General features: G+C 48.3%; 1 protein-coding gene across 3 annotated transcripts in view; it reads right to left on the reverse strand.

Annotated features, from left to right (window-relative positions):
* Nucleotides 1-338: 338 nt before the first annotated feature.
* SH2D4B (SH2 domain containing 4B) overlaps nucleotides 339-20,787 on the reverse strand; it is a gene marked incomplete at its 5' end in the record, with an annotated part of 76,064 nt that continues 55,615 nt past the window's right edge. The window contains 2 exons of one of the 3 annotated variants that reach the window (XM_081158130.1): nucleotides 339-906; nucleotides 4,872-5,092. In XM_081158130.1, coding sequence (XP_081014256.1) covers nucleotides 814-906; nucleotides 4,872-5,092 — 314 coding nt within the window. In that variant the 3' untranslated portion in view covers nucleotides 339-813. The remainder of the gene's footprint in view (nucleotides 907-4,871; nucleotides 5,093-20,787) is intronic. The other 2 variants (XM_081158128.1, XM_081158129.1) reach the window with 2 other exon arrangements.

Consider the following 20,787-nt stretch of genomic DNA (forward strand, 5'->3'; position numbering starts at 1 on the left):
GTGCATGGGAAGGGCCAAATCCTAGGGAGCAAAGGACTTGTCAGATGTCTACAAACCGTTCTTAAATTATGATCACCCTAGCTGTGGGGCACATCTGTAGGAATACATAAAGCCATTGCCTCAATACTGCAAACTGAGGACCAAGATACATGATTTCAGACAGCGGAGGGGTGGCAGAAGAAGAGGCCTTTCAGGAAGGCAGGGCAGCATCAGTCACTGTTCTCGAGGCTGGGCTCAGAGACCTTGGTAATTCCACAGTAATGTCAATGAGGGTGATAATGAACATTATTAAAGACACAGCACCTACGTTTCCCACATAAACCCATTACAGTACTTTTATCATCTCTATGACTTTATTAACAGAGACACGGAGGAAATAACTTACTAGAAATCGTGGATTAGTGCTGAAAACTTTTAGAAGAAGCGCATTCATTCAACCAACATTTATTGAATGGACACCATATGTTAAATTCAGAGTTCGGCACTGGAATTATTTTGGATTATAAAAACATGATCCATGGGCTCTAGGAGTGAGTTTAGAGCAGCCACGACAAATAGGCTTCATCTTCTGAGGTTGTATCCAAACTCTTCATGAAAGATCTGTATCAACTACTAGCAATGTCTGTCCTGGACATTGGGACAGGGACCAGCAGCACATATGACATATATTTCATAACTCTGCAGACATTCCAATCTACTTCATCCTCTGGACCGTGGTGAATCTTCCAGAAGGCCATAAGGATTTGAGCTGAGGAGTTCTTGGGTTCAAAAACAAGATGCCCAAAGGAGTCCAATAGATAAGGGGGGTGGGTGTCATTCAAACAACAGATGGTAGTCTGGTGGGCTGTCCCTCTGTCCACAGGGTTCCTGAAGCAACTCTCCCCCTGAAACAGTGATAATTTCCTCCTAAAAATAATAGAAATGTTCACTTATAACCAAGAAAGGGAAATGAGCACCCACCAAAGAGAAACCAGTTCAAGATAGAAAAACTAAGACTATGTATCTACCTCCTCCTGATTCAAATTTCTAGAAATCACAGGGGAAAAATCTGCTTTTAAAAATAAATAAATTTATAAAAGTATGGGAAAATAAGAAAGGCCATCAACAAAGCAAAAATGTTGAGGAATACTTGAAAACCAAAAGATATGCAAGATGAGATTTTCAGAGGAGTTACTGTGGTACAGGGCCTACAGCAAGTATCACTGGGACAGGTTGGGGACCCCCGGACAGCAGAGGTCTTCAACTCAGGCATGGCAGAAAGTAAGAAGAGGCATACATTTCCTTGGGGTGCCAAAGAGACCCACAAAGTTCTGACATCCCATCCCCAAAAGATGAACTACTCACTATCAATTTCAACCCTGACGACATAAAGAGACTGGATTTGGGAAGTAGGAACTGTATCCACTGATGGATAAACAAGAAATTCAAAGTTGAAAGATCACCTCTTAGCTTGAAATTTATAACTATTTAAGGAAAATCATAACCATGAAAGAAAGATGCCAACTTCAATAACAGAACTGACTCCCAAGAAAAGATCAAGTTTGTAAAACAAACAGAAAGAGCCTTTAAGAGATGTTTATTAATCTCCTCAGTAGACTAAGAAGATAAATCATCTGTGAAACAAGAATGGGCTATTATTTAAAAAGAATACCTGGAGCTGAAAAGGTTGCACATTTAAATGACAAGGAAAATCTCAATAGGAGAACTGAAGAGCAGAATGGACATAACTACAGAGCAATTTAGGAAGAAATGACACATCCATAAGAAAGAGACATCTAAGCCTTGGCCGGTGTGGCTCAGTTGGTTGGGCATCATCCTGCGCACCAAAAGGTTGCTGGTTCGATTCCCAGTCATGGCACAAGCCAGGGTTACAGGCTCAATCCCTGGTGTGGGGTGTGCAGGAGGCCGCCAGTCGATGTTATGCTCTCACATCGATGTTTCTCTCTCTCTCCCTCTCCCTTTTTCTCTTTCTAAACATCAATTTAAAAAATCTTGGGGAAAAAAGGGACATCTAAAAAGAAAAATGTATAAAAGATATGAACAGATAATTCACAGAAGAAATCCAAGTGGCCATTAAACATATGAAAAGAGCCTCAGCATCAGTGGTAATCAGAGAAATGCAAGTTAAACCACAGTGAGATCCCGTGTCTGCCCATCTGATGGGAAAATGTAAATGACTGATAATCCTCAGTGTTGGCAGCAGTGTGAGGAAACAGCCTGGTATAGTTTTGGCAGGAGCATGAATTGGCACTACATTTTTGGAGGGCAATCTGGCACATAGTTTCAAATTAAAATGTGCATAGTCTTCCACCAGCAATTCCAAGTCGAGGGATCCATCCTAGAGAAATACTCGCACACGTGCCCAAAGTGACATATACGAGCAAGTCCCTGCTGCGCTGTTTGTGATCATGAAAACCTGGAAGCTACATCCGTGCTCATCAACAGGAGAAGGGAGAACTGAACTGTAATATACATCCATGCGTGGAATATCAGGGATTTTTACAAGGATGCGGCACGGGGATTGGCATGGACATACCTCAACAACAATGTCCTGATAACTCACAAATGTCAAGTATGTTGTTCTAGGACCTCACAGTGATATCTCATCGAAACCTCTCAGTGACCTGACAAGATGAGTGCTATTATTAAACCCACCTCACTGAGAAGGAAACCAAGGCACAAGAGTTTGAATAGTTGCTCGAAGTCACACACAGTAATAAAGTTGGGATTTCAAACTCGGCAGCCTAATTCCGGGGACCATGCTCTTACAAAATATATTCTATGATATATTAAGCATGTTTAAAGTCAAATTGCTGCCCTGGCTGGTGTGGCTCAGTTGGTTGGGTATCCTCCAGTGCACTGAGAGGTTGCAGGTTCCATTCCTGGTCAGGGCCCATGCCGGTTGCAGGCTCAGTCCCCAGTAGAGGGCATTCAGGAGGCAGCCGATTGAGGTTTCTCTCTCACATTGATATTTCTTTCTCTCTCCCTCTCCCTCTCTCTCTAAAATAAAAATATATTTTTTTAAATCAAATTGATGAGCTACTGGTAAAGGATTATCCAATTTTTGTGGGGGAAAAAATATATGTGTTTCTTCATGTGCACAAATTTCTATGTTAATGCACAGGAAATACTTGGATGAGTACATGGCAAACTAATAATTCGAAGTGGAGGGTGAAAACTGGGCTTTGAAATAAACAATGCTTACACTCTGCTTTATATTTGATTTTTCTTAGAATGTAATCATAAATTAATTGTGTAATTAAAATTTTAACTTATAAAACTGACCACCAGATCTCCACATGGGCATAGACGTAGATGAGCTCTCTCTGTAGTATTAGAAACTAAATCGGTCGCCTCAGCCCTTTGATTTGGGAGAGAATAAACACCTTTGAGGACATCTGGCTTAGCCTTCCTCTGCAGGAACCTGTCCACCGCATCTCTGAGAGCTTGAGAGCTGACATTTACCTTTTGCTTGAATACTTCCAAGGACACAGAGCCCATTACTGCTCAGAGCAGCTTATCTTGGACAGGAAAGGCAAGCAATGTGGTTTAGTGGGAAAAGCACAAGCTTTGGGTGCCCACAGTCTGAGGCCTGACTCCTAGACCCAGCAGGTACCAGCCGTGAAAACTTAGACAAGCTATTCAAGCTCCATTTCCCGATCTGTGAAACGGGACTGATCCGCGGCCCTCACAGAGCTACGGTGAAGACTAAATGAGAACACGGACACAGAGCACCAGGCACAGCGCCTGGCACAGAGAAGATGCCAGTATCCACACATGCCCTCGCTCTCTGTCCACACTTGTTAGAAGGCTCTTCCCAACACAAGAAGAAATCTGCCTTGATCCTGGTAGTCTAGTTTTCCAGGCAGTACTCTCCTCCAAGAGTCTAGGTATTTGTAAAGGGGTGACTGTCTATGTGCTTTCCTTTAAGGTAAGGTTAAGAGTAGTCTCTAGAGCACTGGGGACATCCATGAAGAAAAAGCAATATGAATCCAAGAGTCCCTATTATAGCAAAAGCCCAATGAGACAGTCAAGTAATTCTGTGACCCTTTAATCCTGCAAGGGTCAGGTAGATGGTGGGCCCCTGAGGCACCACAACTCTGTCTCTCAGAATCCCAGGGTCCTACCCTTCTAAGTCACGGAGTTCCACCTCTGTCTTTCTCCCAGTTACTACTGATGCCAATAGCCACATTAATGCAGTGCTTCTTTCTACATATCTTACTTAGAAGGCAACACCTTTCTCAATGTGGGGTCCATGGCAGGGGAACAAATAACAAGAGGAGTTGTGGGAAACAAGAACCTCTGTACCACTTTCCAGTTAGAGTGTGTTACATACATCCCCTCATTTAATGCTCATAGGATCTGGGCTGAGTATCATTTACATCCATTTCCTGGGCAGGAAACTAAAGCTCAGTGAGACCAATGAAGCTTCCCAAGGTCACACAAGCTTCTCTAACCACAGGGTTGCTTGCTAGGCTTCAGCTAACTCTACAAAGTTGTAAGAGGCCTTTCTAGAATGTCCCCCAGATGACATACTGGGAATGAGTTGGGGATGAGAACTGGTCTTGGACAAAAGACTGGTCAACCGGCCCCTAAGTGTTGACAGTAGGGAGCACTCAGGTACTCAAGGTGACAGGAAGTCCGGGTACCCTCCTGAGGAACCTACTTGGATCAGAGGGTGAGCCAGAAAGAGGAAAAGCATTGCCTGGTCTAGACAACCTCTGGTCTCTTCTACCCCATGTTCCATATCCCTGTGGCCCTGCCTGCTCACTCTCCAACCCCATCTCCCAGAAGGCCTGCAGCCTGGCTCTCCCTTCAGCTCAAGTTTCTACCAGCTTCATGCCCCTGACCAGCATCTGTAAGAGCGCTACCTTGTGGAAATCGATGAGATCAGTGAGCGTCGCATGGCGATTGGGGTCCACTCCCAGGAAGCTGTAAAAGTCCCCAGAGGCATCCACGAGAAAGTGCTTGAACCCTTTCTGCAGGCGGTAGGAGAGGGTGTAGCCCCAGATTTTCTCACTGACCCGGACCAGAAATGCTCCCTCAGTCATGTGCTCAAGGAGATCTTCTGCATCTTCTCGGCTAATGATTCCTGGTTTAAAAAAGAAAAAAAAGAGTCAGCAGGTTCACCCAGCCCCTCAGCCTCCATCCAAGGAAGGGAGGGGCCTCAAGGGCCACCCAGCTCTTGCCTCAGGCCACTGAGGGGCCATCTTGGTCCAGAGCAGCCAGCTGTCAGCCTGGAGCAGAGTTCCTACGGGACCTGAGTTTAGCACACTTTCCTCTAAATTAAGCCACACTCATTTGGATTCATTACAAAGAATTAGCAATGACCCAGAATGATAGCATCTATCAATTACAAATGCTAGTCAACAGCACTGCCCTGTGGAGAGCCTTGAGTCCTGCTTAATGACGAGACCAGGATGACTCATGATTCCGGCCCCAGTTATCTCGCTGGCAGCCACGAATGAGCACCTGGAAGCAGTATTTCCTCTTAAGAAGTAAAAAGACTTCCTCTGTCTACCTGGGGACAGCAGGCAAACAGGTTCTTAATAGAGGTACATAATTAAGCATCAGTTTAGCTCAAAGAACAAACTTATCTCCGATTCTGCAGTCCTACACGATGAGTTTTACCTGGGCAAGTCAGAAAAAGACATCCCTCCGTGTGGTCGAATCAGAGGCCTCTCTGGGCCAAAGTGGCAAAGCTCGCATTTCTGTATGTCATTCCTCTTTCTCCCAACTAGCCCCCCTTGGCAGGCCCCCTTTATTCACTGTACAACCTGCTCACCCCACCAGGAAATGGTTTCCATCCCAGGGGACAGCCCACCTTGGGGCTTTCATAACATCCTGCCCAAACTCTACAGTATCTTAGTAAACAGGCTGCAAACGGCTGGAGGGCAGAGCCCGTGGCGGCCATGGGAGAGTGCTGCCCAGGTCTCCCTTCAAGAGGTGCCCTGCTGCCAGGAGCAGCGTGGGGAGCTGGCAGCCTCCAGCTACCATATCTTCAGGACCTGTCATGAGGTTTGCTCTCCCCAGGCTGCTGGCAGCACAGAGGATACCAGACAGAGCACCCCTGACTCAGAGCACAGGGGCCTCTGTAACTGCGCAGGGGTACAGAGCTGCCATCCCCACCCAACGTGGGTCTCCTCTGGTGACCCATCTTGCTCCAGGCTTCCCATCAGCCTGACCGGGATTTTCTCTGGCTGCTCCCAGTACCAGGCTCTTCCTCCCAACCGTCCTTCCTCTCCTCTCTCCTGCACCGTATTTGAAGACTCACCTACCTTCTCCTGCTCTGTGTCCCCTTTATACTTCATAAGCATTTCCTCTAATAAATCTCATGCACCTCTGCTCCCTGGAACACCCAAGTGACCACTGAAACCTTGTCTTTGCACCCCAAGTGCCTGGGATGTAGAGGGGCTGGTTTGGAGCAGAGACCATGGGCATGGACTAAAGTCACAGCTGTGAGACTTGACCAGTAGGTGGCTTGGGCGGGTTACCTAAGCCCCTCTACAGCCCAGTTCAATGTCCTCACCTCTGAAGTGGTGCTGAGAATACCACCTACATCATAATGTTGTCATAGGTTGTAACTCGTTGCGTTGGGTAAACTAAGCGTACTCCACACGTGCTAGTGCTGGATGCTGCCTTGTGCTGAGAGTAGCAATGCTCATAATGCTGCCAGGCTGTGTTGCCCACGCCTCCCACACCCAATCCTCTCACACAGAGGCTGCTGAGGGTGATCCCCTCTGAAGGGGACTGGCCCTGGTCCCCAGCCTGGGTCATTCTTAGGAGTCTCTCCAGGTATCTCAACGGTAAGCATCTGTGTCCTCTGCCCCCTCTTTGATTCTTACCTAGAAATCAAAATTGTTATTTGGTCCAAGACTAAAGGTGATACAGCCTCATAGTCCAGGATGGCAAAGACATTTCATAGAAAACCCACCCCCACGAGAACTGGTTGGTGGCTGGGGGACATGAAAGATGCTTGCAAGGAAAATCTGTTGTTTTCCTGCCTCATTCACTCTGCCCTCTCCATCTCCCCCCTTCCATTGCCTCTAAGCCAAGTACTCTTGGAACAAAGCATTAATCATACCACCCTACCTACCTCTGCCCCTTCTAAACACTCTAATCTCCTAGCTAAGGAAAGGAGAGAGGGTCTCACCCCACCCCTCCTAGCTAGGACAGAGCACAGCTCCCAGATCATGAAAATGTTCTAGCTCAGCCAATGCCCAGGGCTGGCTGAGGCTCACGGCCTTACCAGACAAAGGTCCAGGGTGGTCGCTCTGGAATGATTAGTGAGAATTCAACTGCGGATTCATTCTGGGCCAATCTCACCCCCAGACGATGGAAAGTACAGTTTTTCCCTGTAGTTTCTTTCCTTCATTTTTCCTTTTCTCTTTCCTCCCTTTAATAGATATTTATTAGACACTACCTAGGAGCCAGGCCCCAGGCTGGGCACCTGGAAATCAGCACTGAACGAGAACCGGCTCCTGCCTTCCCAACCTCTGACCCCAGACAGAAATAAAGATTGGCATAAATTTTAAAAAAGGGGGGGGTGGGGCTCGCTGTAACTGGTCATGATAAAGGCTGCATGGGGCATGGCCTCAGCTGCTGTGCTTGTATCTAGGGAAGGTGCCCCACCCAGCTCTGGAGCCCAGGGGTGGGAGTGACAGTTAGACAGAGAACAGAAAAGTTAAAACAGAGGGGGGCAAGGCAAGGAGGGCAGTTTGCAAAAGCAATTAGCACATGGTTCCTTGTGGCTGGAGGGAGAGCTAAAGTAGCAGCTGGGCAGCAGCAAGATGCATGGAGATAGGCAGGGGTCAGGCCCCAAAGCACCCTCCATATCATTAAAAGAATTATAGACTTCATGCTGAGGGCAATGGGGAGACACTGATGTTTCCTAAATAGAAGAACATGAGAATGTTCAAGGGTGGAAAATGGATTCAATGGGTATAAATTGGAGGCATATAAGCCAGGATTTCAATCCAGTGAGACTTCCTCATCTGAGGATTGCTTCACAGCTCATTTCCACAGTTATAGCACTGAAATCCAGCCCCCCGGCCCCTGGGTTGCCAGAAATGGCTTCCGTTTTGAGGCAAAGAAGCAAAAGGACACAGAGAGAGTCACAGGAGAAGCTTTATGCAAGAGCCAGCACTGGGCACCACCTGGGCACTGTGTGGCCCTCATCTCATTAGTCTTCCTAAGAACCCGACCATCATCTGTTCTTAACTGACGACACTGAGGGTCATCAAGAGAAGTGACTTATCCAAGGTCCCAGAGCTATTAAGTGGTGGAGTCAGAATTTGAACTCAGGTCCTCAGATTCCAAGTCCAGTGCTCTTTGCTCTACACCATGTTATCTCATACAGAAGACAGTAAGTGCTGTGAAAAACATGAGGAGGAAGAGATTAATGGGCCTATAGAAGTCAGGACAGGCTTTGTAGAGGCAGCAAAGGGGAGTGTGAGTTGGGCCTAGAAGGCTGGGTAAATTCTGTGAGCAGGAAGGCGTGGTGATGAGGTGACAGGTGAGAAGAAAGGATAAGATGAGTAAAGAGTCACAGTGAAGACTCAGAATGACACATCCAATGGACATTCACATGAATGTAACATAAGAGAAGTTTAACCTAACTCTCAGGAGGTTAAGAGACATGAAGGGTGGAGTGAAAGGTCTCACACATGTATAATCTGAATCACAAAGAGGAGAGGAGGCAATATTTAAAGGGCGAAGGGTGGAGAACTCATCAAAGACACGTAACAGGGAAACCGCACGTCTGTCTCATTTTGTCAACCAGGAGAAAAAGCAGATGACCTACAAAGAAGAAACAATTAAACTAACAGCTGACTTCAACAACTGAAGGCAGAAGACAATGGAAGGCAGAGGACAATCGGATAATATCTTTAGTGTGTCAGGAGAAGCATAACTTAATGGAAGGGCTTAATGAAACTGTCTTTCAAGGGGAAGGGCAGAATAAAGACATCTTCAGAAAAAATGTGAGGGTGACCACTAAGGGATTCTAAAGGATGTGCTTCAGGTGGAAGAAACATGATCCAGGATAGAGAGACTGAGATGCTAGAAGAATGACGAGCATGGATACTACAGGGCAACTTAAAATCTGCATATACTCACTTACAGAATAATGATAATGGGTAATTTGAGGTTTTAAAAAAATAGAACCATCTTATCAGGAGAAAGATGATTGGAGTTTAAAAAAAAATCTGTTCATTTAGAAAGAGGGTAAAGATACATATTCATTTTAGAATATGTTAAATCGCATGTTAAATTATCTAAATAAACCACTAAAAGATAGGCTTTGAGAGATGAGAAAATATGAGAAAAATTTGTTTTCCATGAAGCATGAAACATGCTAATAACCAAAAATAAATAACTAAAAAATAAATACACTGTGGTTCCATATATTAAATTGAAAAGCCCACAGAGCTCAACACTATAGTTTTGGGACATTAATATATAAACAGCAAATAAAGCAAAGAAATGATGGACAAGATATTCAGGATAAAGATGGTATCTGGTGGAAGGAAGAGGGACTGCGACGTGAGGAGCACACAGGGGCTTCCAAGGACAGGTGATTTTCCAATTCCTAAGCTTACTTTATTCCCTGTACATATGTATGGGCATACACCGTATATATTCAATGTTTAATATTTAAAAATATTTTAATATTGTTGTTCTGCAGCTCCCCACGTATCACGGCTATGATATTCATTCAAAATCAGTCAATGTCCTCTGGGGGACAGGGCGAGTATCACCTAGAAATAAATGGTCGCTAATGAGCTTTACCTGTCAAAATTGGCTGTCTTGAGTCTCCAGAGCATGGCTCTCAGCACTGGCCCACTCTGAGAGAATCTGCTTTAATTCATTTTGGGTACTCCAAGAATGAGTAATGTTTAAAATCTTCTCATGTAATTCTAATATGTAGCCGAAGTTGAGGCTCGCTGAGCTAGAGACTAAGTCTTGCAAGCTAGGACAGGCAAAGAAGTAAGAAGTGATTTTTACATTCTAAAAACTCCCTGTATCTTCAGAGAAACAGAGGCTTGAGCACAGGGTTTTGCAGGCCTACTTCCTAGGGATATAGGATAGATCCCATGAGGAGTCCCTGCCCAACGAGAGTTTTTCCAGGGCTGGGGCTGGGGTAGAGGGCAAGAAGGGCTGAAAAGGTGTCATCACTCTTCTCCACCCTGCAGCCCAGAGAGACTGAGAGGGCAGCTTAAAGTGGGAGTCTTGTGCCCCAGTTGTGTGGGGACCTAGCAGGTGCTGTGCCTGCAGAATGAAGCTGCAGTGAAGCAGAAATGGTGGGTGTGGAGAGAGAACAGCCTAAAGATGGTGGTCCTGTGAGCACGAGGGGATCCAGGACTTCCTACCATGGTCTAGTGGGGGATTTGAACCATAGACGTAAAGCACCCCTCAGGTATGGTTTCCAGAGAGCCACTGGCACCCCTGGTCAAATTCAGTGAATCTATATCCTCTGGTCCAACAATTATAATCCTAAAACACCTTTTTAAAAAATCCTTATGTAGGTCCTTAAGAGTCTAGTGCAAAGAACTTAAATGATACTTAGAGTAATTTGTGGGGTGATGAGTTGGAGGCAGTCTGGGCGTCCATGACTCGGGGAGCAGATAGACAGTTAGAAATAACAGGCCAGGGGTGCCAGAGCACGGGCCTCACAGCAGAGTGCTCAGGGAGGTAAAGCGAGAAGCACAGCTGACAGCCAGCCCCACTTCCCATGCGCACTATGCAAGTGCAGGGTCCGAGGCTGGAGTCCGGGAATTGGTGGTGGTGGCAGCATTGTTTTTACTCTCTTCAAATCTCCAAATGAAAACAGGGAGAGCAAAACCGAAAGTCCACAGACTGTGTCTTCAGCAAAGCTGGGTGCCGAGGGATCCCCATGAGCCCCAAACACAAAGGGTGGTGGGAACGAATGGTCAACCCTAGACTTTCCAGGCACCACGTCTCAGGCAGGAGGGAGGGGAAGAAACAAGGGACCAACCGGCCCCAGAGCAGTGAAGGGGGTTCCCTGGAGAGCCGGAGACCAGCGGGGGGAACAGCAGGGGGAACAACAGGGGAACAGCAGGGGGAACAGCGGCAGAAAGGAGGAAGGGCCGTCCTGGGTGAGTACAGTACACGAAGCCCATGGTGACGCTCCAGGGCCACCTTCCACCGCTGGGGACGGAATCAAAATTGAGCAAGACGGGGGCAGAGAAAATACAGGAGAAGGCCCCGGCCCACGGGGGGGTGCAGGGCGCCAGGAAGCCAGCTGCCCAGGTTTGTGAAGACAGCGCGGCATTAGAGGAGGGGACCCTGTGGCGTGTGAAACATTCTCCTGGCCCTTGTTTCATCTGAACAGTTCAGGAAAACTAATGTCACATAAGAATTAGCCACAGAAAAGCATCGAGGTCAAATCACACACATTTTCAAGAGAGAAAAAAAGAAAAGAAAGAACATATATATCTCTCATAAATAAATATGCAAGAGCCCTTTCAACAGATACAGGTTAAACCGATCAGAAAGGCTGCTTATTGAGGAGGAAAGCAAGGTGGGCGGAGAGTGGAGATAAAGGCAAGTAAGTAAAGAAAGAAACAAGAAACAGCCTTATTCCTACAGGAGCAGGGGATGGAAGGGGTGACCGATGAACTCAACCCTCAGGAGTTAGGGTTTGTTAAGGTAGGGATCGTTAAGAGCATGGTCCAGCTTCCTAAGGGCCCACCAGGAAAAGAGGCAAGGTGACCCCAGAACCCAGGCTTTGGGGTGGGCGGCCTCAGCCAACAGTAGTTGATGGGAGTTGCTGAAACTCAGAAGCCCCAGCATGAGTCAAGGTAGGACCAAGTCAAGAGTGCGGGAAAGAGGACCCCCGGGCCCCTGCTGGGCTCAGTATCTAACAGTCACAAGTGGCTCCAGCAGCCGTGGACCATAGAAGATTAGTACAAACAGAGGACAAGGTCCAGAGATGAGCCACTGGCCGGGGCCTTCTTTGGCTCCCTCCCAAGGCCATGAGCTTCCCCTGCACTCAGACACCATTTAGGGAACATCTGAGAAGGGACTTTGAGCTTAAAATGACTGAATATTTGCTAGAAAGTAACCAAGTTTAACTGAAAGAGAAATCAGAGAAGACAGGATTTTCTTTAACTGGAAATTTCAAGGTTTTTTTTTTCCAGATATTAACAGGAAATAGAGGTCAAGAGTAAGATGAAATCACTTATAAAAACAAGTAAATAAGTTACTCCTGTTGCATATCATTCTAGCAAAATTTAAATGTTTAAAGGAAATATAGATACAAGCCTAGACACGGACTCCTCTCTCTATATCCCATTTCCAGAGCTTGACACCCAGGGGGCCCTGGAAGAATGTATACACAAGATTTGGAAGCATAACCAGCTCCTGACACAGGGCTTACCATGCTCACAGCGAGAACCATGAGGATCAGCCCTGAAGCCCACTGAGGCCTCTCGGGGGACTGCTGTTCCGGGGGGCCAGAGTCAGGTCTGCGGGCACTGAGCAACTGTAAGGCTGACCATGGTTCCAGGAGAAGCGGTTTTGTCAAGGGCTGTACCCAAGGTGGCCTGAGGGTGAGAGTGGTGCCAACCTCTGCAAACAGGAATCGTGTCCTTTGGACAGGCCTGACCCAGGGCCCACAGGATTCAGTAAACCATCCTGTGACAGCCGCACTAAAGACAGATCTGAGTTTCCAGTCAGGCCTCTGCCACTGGTGGCCTGACCTTGAGCGAGGAAATCTCTCTTCAATGGTATGTGAACAAAAAGGGGCTACATGGCCAGCCTGACAAGCTCAATGACCGAAAGTACCCATGCAGACCGTTAATTCCTACCTGGCAGGTCACGGAGGAAGTCACATCGCAGGCCCATAGCCTTCTCAGTGAAAAATTAATCTTTGCCTTAAGTGAGCCCTGTTCATTGTGCACCTAGGATAACACAGCTTTAACATGTCAGATCGTTTCTCGGCCTTTGGGCTGAGATCAGTGTCAAATGTCAGTAATTCTCTTTGCAAGCCTCAGAAACACAGCCACTGGCCACACAGCACAACTACAAGGAAACTCGTTGCTATCTTGCTCCCCGCAGACCATCTCTATTCCTTGGGATTGTTCAGTGTCAACCATCCTGCGGCCACCAACGTAAAAGAAGCGTGTCTCTCTCCACTGTCGTTTTATCCAGTTCTGGAGATTTCCCCGCTTTGCTCTCTCCTGCCTCCTTCGCCCACCACCAATGGACTCCCCGTTTGCTGATCTGCTCCTTAGATTCTAACCGTACAAAGAGAACTGTGACACAGCTATTCCCGGAGCACTTTCTCGGTCCCTTGAGATTTTGCTCCCTCAGCCCTTGGCTCAGATAAACTCTTTAAACCTTTCTTTAGGTTTGGGATTTCTTCAGTGGACAATAAAATGGATTCACATTAGTATTACCCAAAGTTGGCCATATCGAGTGACATAATGACAGGTAAACAATGCCAGCTTCGACCATGGTAGTTGCTACTACCAGGCTAGACACCAACCAGCCCTGCCTTAGCCTAAGCCGTACAGGTCGAGGGGCTGAGGCAGAAGCAAACAGAGCTGGAGTCTGGAAACAGGTGGAAAGCCCGCCTGAGGTCAGGGCTCTTGATAAAGACTAAAGGGGTCGGGGTAGTGCACCTGAGACAGCCCACAGGTACCCCGCGCTGGGCATCAGAGGCAATCTGACTGCCTGCAGCGCCCCCTATTGGGCTCTGCAGAAAAAGACAAGGCCAAGGTCAGGGGACAGAGGTCCTTCGGGGCAGCAGCCCCCTCCCCCACGGTTGCACGGGTGAGGCTGAGAAGGCAGGGAATACCGAAGGGAAGGCGTAGGCAGCACAGCCCAGAAGTCCAGGTTTGATCTCACTGTTCCAGTATCACGCGTTACGATCACAGGCGGGCTGTTAGCAGCCCGCAGCCCCCGACTGCTCTCCGATAGTGCGCTGTGAGCACATCTGCACGGCGTCCTACCTGACACCTCGCCTATTCATTCCCCGCATCCCATGCAGATGCTCTCAAACACTGCCAGCAACTTCACATTAGCTATCAAAATATTTACTTCATCGGCGCTAATCAGCAGCGGCCCCGGAAAGGAAAGGCGCTTTGAGCACACTTTTAAAAGACGCTGCGCTGTAATGGACCCATAAATCCACGTGTGAGCAAATGCTAAGGCAGACCTGGGATTTGGTTTCCAGCCCCTCCTCCGCCTCCATGCCAGTCCCTGAGATCATTAGCTCAGGGCCGAATCTCGGGAAGCAAGTGAGCTCCTTTTATTTCTGTTAGGGCTTCTCCCTGAAAGGAAAGAGACGCAGGCGGCCCAGACCCGACCCTTTCCTTTTTATGGGCCTCAATTTATGTGCTGTGCATATTTCTCATAGCTCTCGCTGCAGCTACGCCTCACTGGCTGACAACTCCTCCATTACTGCTTAGCTATTTCTCATTCATTTCTGTGACTTTTCTTTCTTATTGCATGCTTTCCAGACGATATCATTAAGGAGGCTGGAATTATTAAGCTCTTCATTCTCAAGAGTTTCTCAAAGCATCCTACAGCCACAGAGATTGTGATGAATGAGTTCAAATGCCTTCATTTTTTACAACCCCAAATGAAATTTAACCACGGCTAACTGCTGAGACAGGGCTTCACTGGACAAGCTTCTTGGTTGCAGATATATTTATGCACAAGAGACAATATCCATGTCCACAACTGTCTGCTCCAACCTGGCATGCCAGGTTCAAATCACTAATGCCACCGTTCATGACAGAGGGTAGCCACTACCTGGTAAGTGACTTCTGAAATGGGCTACACGGGACCTTGTGCAGCACTGACCTCAACTGGCAGCATAGATTTATGATTTGATTCGTACCAGTCTTGCTGACTGTGAGGAGCGTTTCACTAGGAGACAGGACAGGTTATTTTCCTCTGTGGTGGGCATCGACTGGTCTTGCCCATTCAGGACCATTTGTCCTCTTGATAGGAAATGGCCACCTTCTTTGGGGAAGCCACAGCTTCTCGCTCAGTCTATGCAGCTGCAATGGGATGGACTCTGCCCACCCTAAGGATGGTCATATGACTCCAGCCTAGCCAATCAGAGAGCTCATCCTTCTGACCGTGGTGATTGGCTCAGGAATGGGTATGCATCCAATCCAGACCCAACAGGTCAGAATATTGGGGCTAACATTGGCACTACTGAAAGAAAAGCCTACTCTCTCTCCTGGATTTGAGCTAGGGGAATGCAGGCATTCAGCCCCAGCTGATGTGTTGCTTGAGAAAGAAAACCACATGGAGAGCAACAGAGCCAAGAGATGGAGAGGGGCCAGGCCCTTTTCCTGGATCAAGCAAAGCCTGAAGCTGACATGACCTTTGGATTTTTCAGTCATATGAGCCAATAAATTCTCTTTTTTATTATATTGGTTTGATTTTCCTGTTAATGGCAAGTGAATGTAAGTTATACAAGGGCAGGGAAGTTATCAGGTTTGTTCTCCATCACATGCCCTGTACTTAGCACAGTGCTTAGTACACCAGAGAGACTTAATATTAATAATCATCAAATAAATTATTTAAATGCCTTACACAGGGGGCCTACATCCTAGTGCCCCTGCCCAGTTAATTCAAAAATCCCAAACACTGACAAGTTCCTGTTTTACTCCATTTGTTGCATGAGGACTTTGCAGCGTCTGGAGACATGGGCCACATCCTTCGGGAATTCAATGGGAGGGGTGGAGCTGGCCTCAGGAGTAGCAGACACATGCAGCAGCCTGGACTAAGGGGTGGCAGCTGACAGCTGGCTCCATGATCTAGAGATGGTTGAGTGTCTCCCAAAGGAACAGCCATCTCTTCATCCTCAAAGAGACACCCTGGACTGGAAAGAAACTGACCTGCCCGCCATCACTGCATGCCCCGGGCAGTTACTTAACCTTTAGGGCCCCTAAACCTCACCTGTGGGATGGCCTCAAAGCTGCATTACATCAGGGATCAGAACATGGACTTTGGAGCCAGACTACCAGGGTTTGAGCTCCACTGCCCCCTCTTGTTAACAGTGAACTGCAGCCAAGTGGCCTCACTTCTCTGTGCCCAGTTCCTCATTTGTGAAATGGGCTAATGCCAGTAGCAAGCGCACAGTGATATGATTAAGAGTTAAATAAGCTAACATACGTGAGGAGCACAGAAGAGTGCCATGCACTGTACGCATGTGCGCCTGATCGCTAGGATCATTAGCTCCCCCGGAGACTAGTGTGAGGAGTGAATCCAATACCGGCAGCTCAGTGTTCACTTGGCACAAGGTCAGCACAAAGTACCGTTCGATAAATGATCAGTTAAAACATAAAAGCCTTGTGACCCCACAGGTGCAGCCAATCAATCACACCTGAGGAGTGGAACAAGGTCAGGTGACCTGTGCCCAGAGGTGCCACCGATCCAAGCGGTGTACCTCCAGGTGGACACAGCTCTAGACAGGGTGCAGGGCTTGGAGGCAGGGCAGGGAGCTGGGTCTCAGCCTCTCTCATCCCCTCATGCAGGACGAAGTCTGCGCACCTGCCCGGCAGCCCTGCCCCTCACCACCTTCCCATAGAGCAGGGAAGCCCCAAACCGTCAGATGCCCTCTGGAAGAGAAGCGGGGAGCGAGGGCAGAAATCCTAAAGACCCGCTTTCCCCCAAAGGGCCTGAGCTAACTGAACAGACTAAATCATTGAACAGGAGGAAGTTCAAATGAACTGGAGTTTATTTTTTCCCCACCAGCTGCAGGGGGAAAAGGGGAAGTGATAATTTGGTGGGATCAGAGAAACTGTAGAAAAATGGTAGAACTGCATTTTCTTTGGGCACTTAAATAAGCTTGAAACGTGGCTGCACCAATGCTGTCACACGCCACCATCTGCAGTGGACAGTGCGTCTGTAGTGATTGCAGGAGAAACATGCATCGCTCACACATGCAGGCCATGCTGACCCCTGCAGGGTCCCTGGGTTGGGGACTCCCTCTTCCCCAGTGCACCCCTGGGGCTGGGGAGAGGGGTGTGGCTCATAAGGCCCAAAAGCAGCAGCATTATTTTTCATGAAACCTGTAAGCAAGTAACTCTGGCATGTGGATCTATAAAAAACTCAATTACTAAACGGAAGATAACTGGAGTCTGAGAAACTCTGAACAATTAGTATAAGCTTTTCACGAGTCACCTTCAGGAAGGCTTCTCAACTGCTGCAGTGACTGGACTTGACTGTCTAGCAAATGTCAAAGCCGCCACCTTCGCTTCTCAGATAAGTGGAGAAAGAGTCGCTCACGGTGGGAAGTGGGGGGAAGATTCATGTAATCTGCTCTAAGCCCATCGCCCTGGACCACCCACACTTGCATGGGCCTGACTGAGGGGCTGTCCGGCATTGGTTTCCACATCCCAGGGCTCACAACTCCCAGAGGGAGCTGATTCCATTTCAGGACAGCTACACGCTAACAAGTTGGACTGAACCAAAGTCAGCACCTGTGGTTTTCGCCAAGTACTCCATGCCCTGGCCTTGGGGCCCCTTACAGGTTGGAGGTCGTTAGTGGTTTGAAGACAGTGGCTGTGTCCCCCACCCCAAGCCTTCCTGCTCAACCCCATGGCTCCTCACGAAAACATGAGGCCAAAGGCTCTGGGTGGGCAGGAGCCCTGGGTGCCAGGGCTGGGGTGAGCTTCTGCTGGGGAGCGGTGGGGAAATTGACTCAGGGCCTGGAGCACAGAAAATCCAGACAGCTTCTGGGGGTGAAAAGGGGTCCCGCCTGTGAAAGGAACTTCCTGCAGTCAGGGCGGTAGGAGGGGACTTTTATAATCACCAGAAATATGGTGAGACTATCAGAAGACAATTAAAGCAATTCCATCAAGAGAAATCACAGCTTTGTTTATTGTTACCCTTGCTTTTAGAATCCAGATAGAAGATCAAAAGTCAGTTCTATGAAATCAAATCCTCCAGGGGCCCAGCCCCTGTTCCTTCCCCACGTTTTAGTTCCCTCGCCTGTGGTCAGAAACCAAAGCGATCTCATCAGAATATCCAAACTGAAAGGGCTGGGTAGCGGGGAGACAGAGGTCTGGAATCAGGAAGGCAGAACTATCGCCAGGTGAAAGGAAAGAGTAAAACTCTTTCAACACCATTACAATTGACAAGCAGAAAATAATCTCAAGCTTCTTTGTCACCCTTTTATGAGACTTTATAGCCAGTGCACAATTTTTTTTAAGGAAGAAAAAAGATTCCTTGATCTCTTAGTTGGAACGGCTTAAGCAAGAACTTAAGGGGAAAGTAGGTCAACTGACCTACTTTTTTCTTGTTTAGAAAATTTTGCATTTGGGATCAGCTGGTGGAGAATTTCCGTTCCAAATTCTGCGTCAGAGAGGAAATTATCAACCTGACTTGACAGGATGGATGGTGACATGCTAACCATCCTTCCCAATGACCCGCGTGTCACCCCTCACGGCTCTAAGGAAACACTGCAAAATGAGTATCGTTTTCATAGTGAAGAAAGTTCAGACTTGTGCTTTTTTAGAGTAAATAAGTGTCACCCTCCTTTTGTGTAGAGTCATCTGATGTTGACTTTTTCTCTCCTTCTAAGTGACAGCAGTGGATGGAGCCACAATTTACATGCTTCAGATCCTGATGCGCCTCCCCAAAGGCTACTGTGTTTATTTATTCCATATAACAAACGGGAGCACTGACTGCATGCCAGGCATGTTCTAAACATGTTATAACTATTAGCGCATTTAGTCCCCATAACACCACTACAAAGTTGCTATTACTTTCTCTACCTCTGGTTTCTTCAGCTATTCCTTGCTTAACATGGATGTAGTGCCTGGGTCCACACTGCCAGGTCCCCCATTCTAGCCGCCACCTCTAAACAGGTTCCAAAGCCTCACTATAGCTTCCTGTCCTCCCACTGATCTTGGAAGCCAAGGACCGGGGCCTGAGCTGGCTCACTCTCTGCCACTTGGCCCTGGACACTAGCTCCTGAGAGTAATCACAAAGACCAAACAGGGCATTCCCAGATTTTCCCTCAAGCTGGGCCAGGAGCCCAGCAGCAGGCTTGCTCTGCAAGGTCACAGAATGAGGAGGGGTGAGATTCAAAATGAAGAACTCAGGCTGTGCATAGAAGTTCATCTGAATATACAGTAAGGGATTGTAAATCCAGAGGGGACACTTTTTTGTCCCAGTTTCTCTCCCTAGATAGCAATGTATTCAAGGAGCTATGAGAATGGGAGAGGAAAACTAGGAGCCAGGAGCCCTGCATCTTGCCCCAGCTCCCCTGCTACTGCTGGGTACATGGAGGTTGGTTTCTCAAGCTCCCTGGGTCGCAGGATGGCCCCTGTAAAGTGCTAACCATGACCAGCTCGAGAAGCAGTTGAGAGTGCCCACGAGATGGTGCACATCAAACCACTCTACGTCCACACAGCCCAGGCCAACACGCAAGATTGCACTGCAGCGTGGTGCAAGAGAATTGCCAACGGGCAGCCCAGGGCTGCCAGTCCAGCCCCTTCTTGTTCCTGCAGCTCAGAGAAGAAATGGTGCCCGCCCCCCCACCCCACTCCCCCAGTGCATGTGGTTAGAGGAATTAGCCTAGACTCCGTTCCCACTCAGCCCACTGTCTCCCACCCTTCCCACCCCTCTGGGGGCCTCCCTGCAGGACAGCCTGGTATGTCTGCCCCTTACCTGCGGGGCTCCTGGGAGGGCCGCCCAGAGGGGTGACCACTGCCGTGCCTCAGCTCCTGGACCAGAACACTACCAGCCATAGAGAAATGAGCAAGGGGAAAACACCCAACAGCTGTGGGGAGAACACCCGCAGTCAGCCTGCAGACTCCCAGGCCCTGGCCAACCTTTCCAATGCTCCTGACCCCTGAGCAAATGTTGAGGACTTGGCAGGGGCAGGGCCCTGGTCCTGGAACAATGACAATGGAACATGGTCTGCATCGCAGATGCCAGGGCAAAAAGCTTCAAGGCCCCCACTCCCCACCTGGGAGCCCACCAGCCATCCAGACTGTCCAGTAGTGAGCTGTAACCATCAACAAGCCCTTTCTTCTAACTGCCAGCCCCAAACCCTGGGTCTGTCCCCTTTAACCATCCCCGTTTCTCAAGACAGGACTCCAGAGACCAAGGAGTGGAGGCTCTGCTACCCTGTCCATCCCACTGCAAGGCTTCTCCTTCCCAAGACAAACGTTCCCCAAGTAATCATTAAAAATGACTACTATTAAAAGACTTCCATTTCCTTCCCTTTTTTCCAACACATTTGGATGCACTGTGGCGGTCAAGAGCAAGGTGGACAAGGGTCTGAAGGTATGGACCACTCTAGAACCCTCAACCCTGTGACCTTCAACATTCCTCTCCTCTCAACATGCTCTGAAGTCACAGGGTGGGAAGATAGGGGCAGTGCACATGCCACAGGGGAGCATGGAAACCACTCGCAACTGCTGGGCTCCCCGCAGACCACACTGTCTACGTGGATGGGGCGCCTCCTCCCTTGCGAAACTCCACTTCTTGCTCATCAGAAAAATCTTGACAATAACACCCCACCCGAGTACAGTGAGGCCATTCTTGAGACCCATTCGCAGCACCTGAGCAGGGTCCTGCAGGAATCATTTCCCAAAGCCAAGCACACCATCCCCTGCATAGCCCCCCTCCCTGCCAAGCCCTAGGGGCAAGCCTCAAGACAGCCAGGGGATTGTTGCCGGGACAATAAAGCAGGGACCAACTGCATAGTGCCTATTTTCTAGAAGTAAAGCTCAGGAAGAGAAACAGGTTCCAACTGAGCCGCTGCGCAAACAGAGGATGTTCTTAACT

This window comes from Miniopterus schreibersii (genome assembly GCF_964146895.1).
Source record: "Miniopterus schreibersii genome assembly, chromosome: 14".
Lineage (NCBI taxonomy): Eukaryota > Metazoa > Chordata > Mammalia > Chiroptera > Miniopteridae > Miniopterus > Miniopterus schreibersii.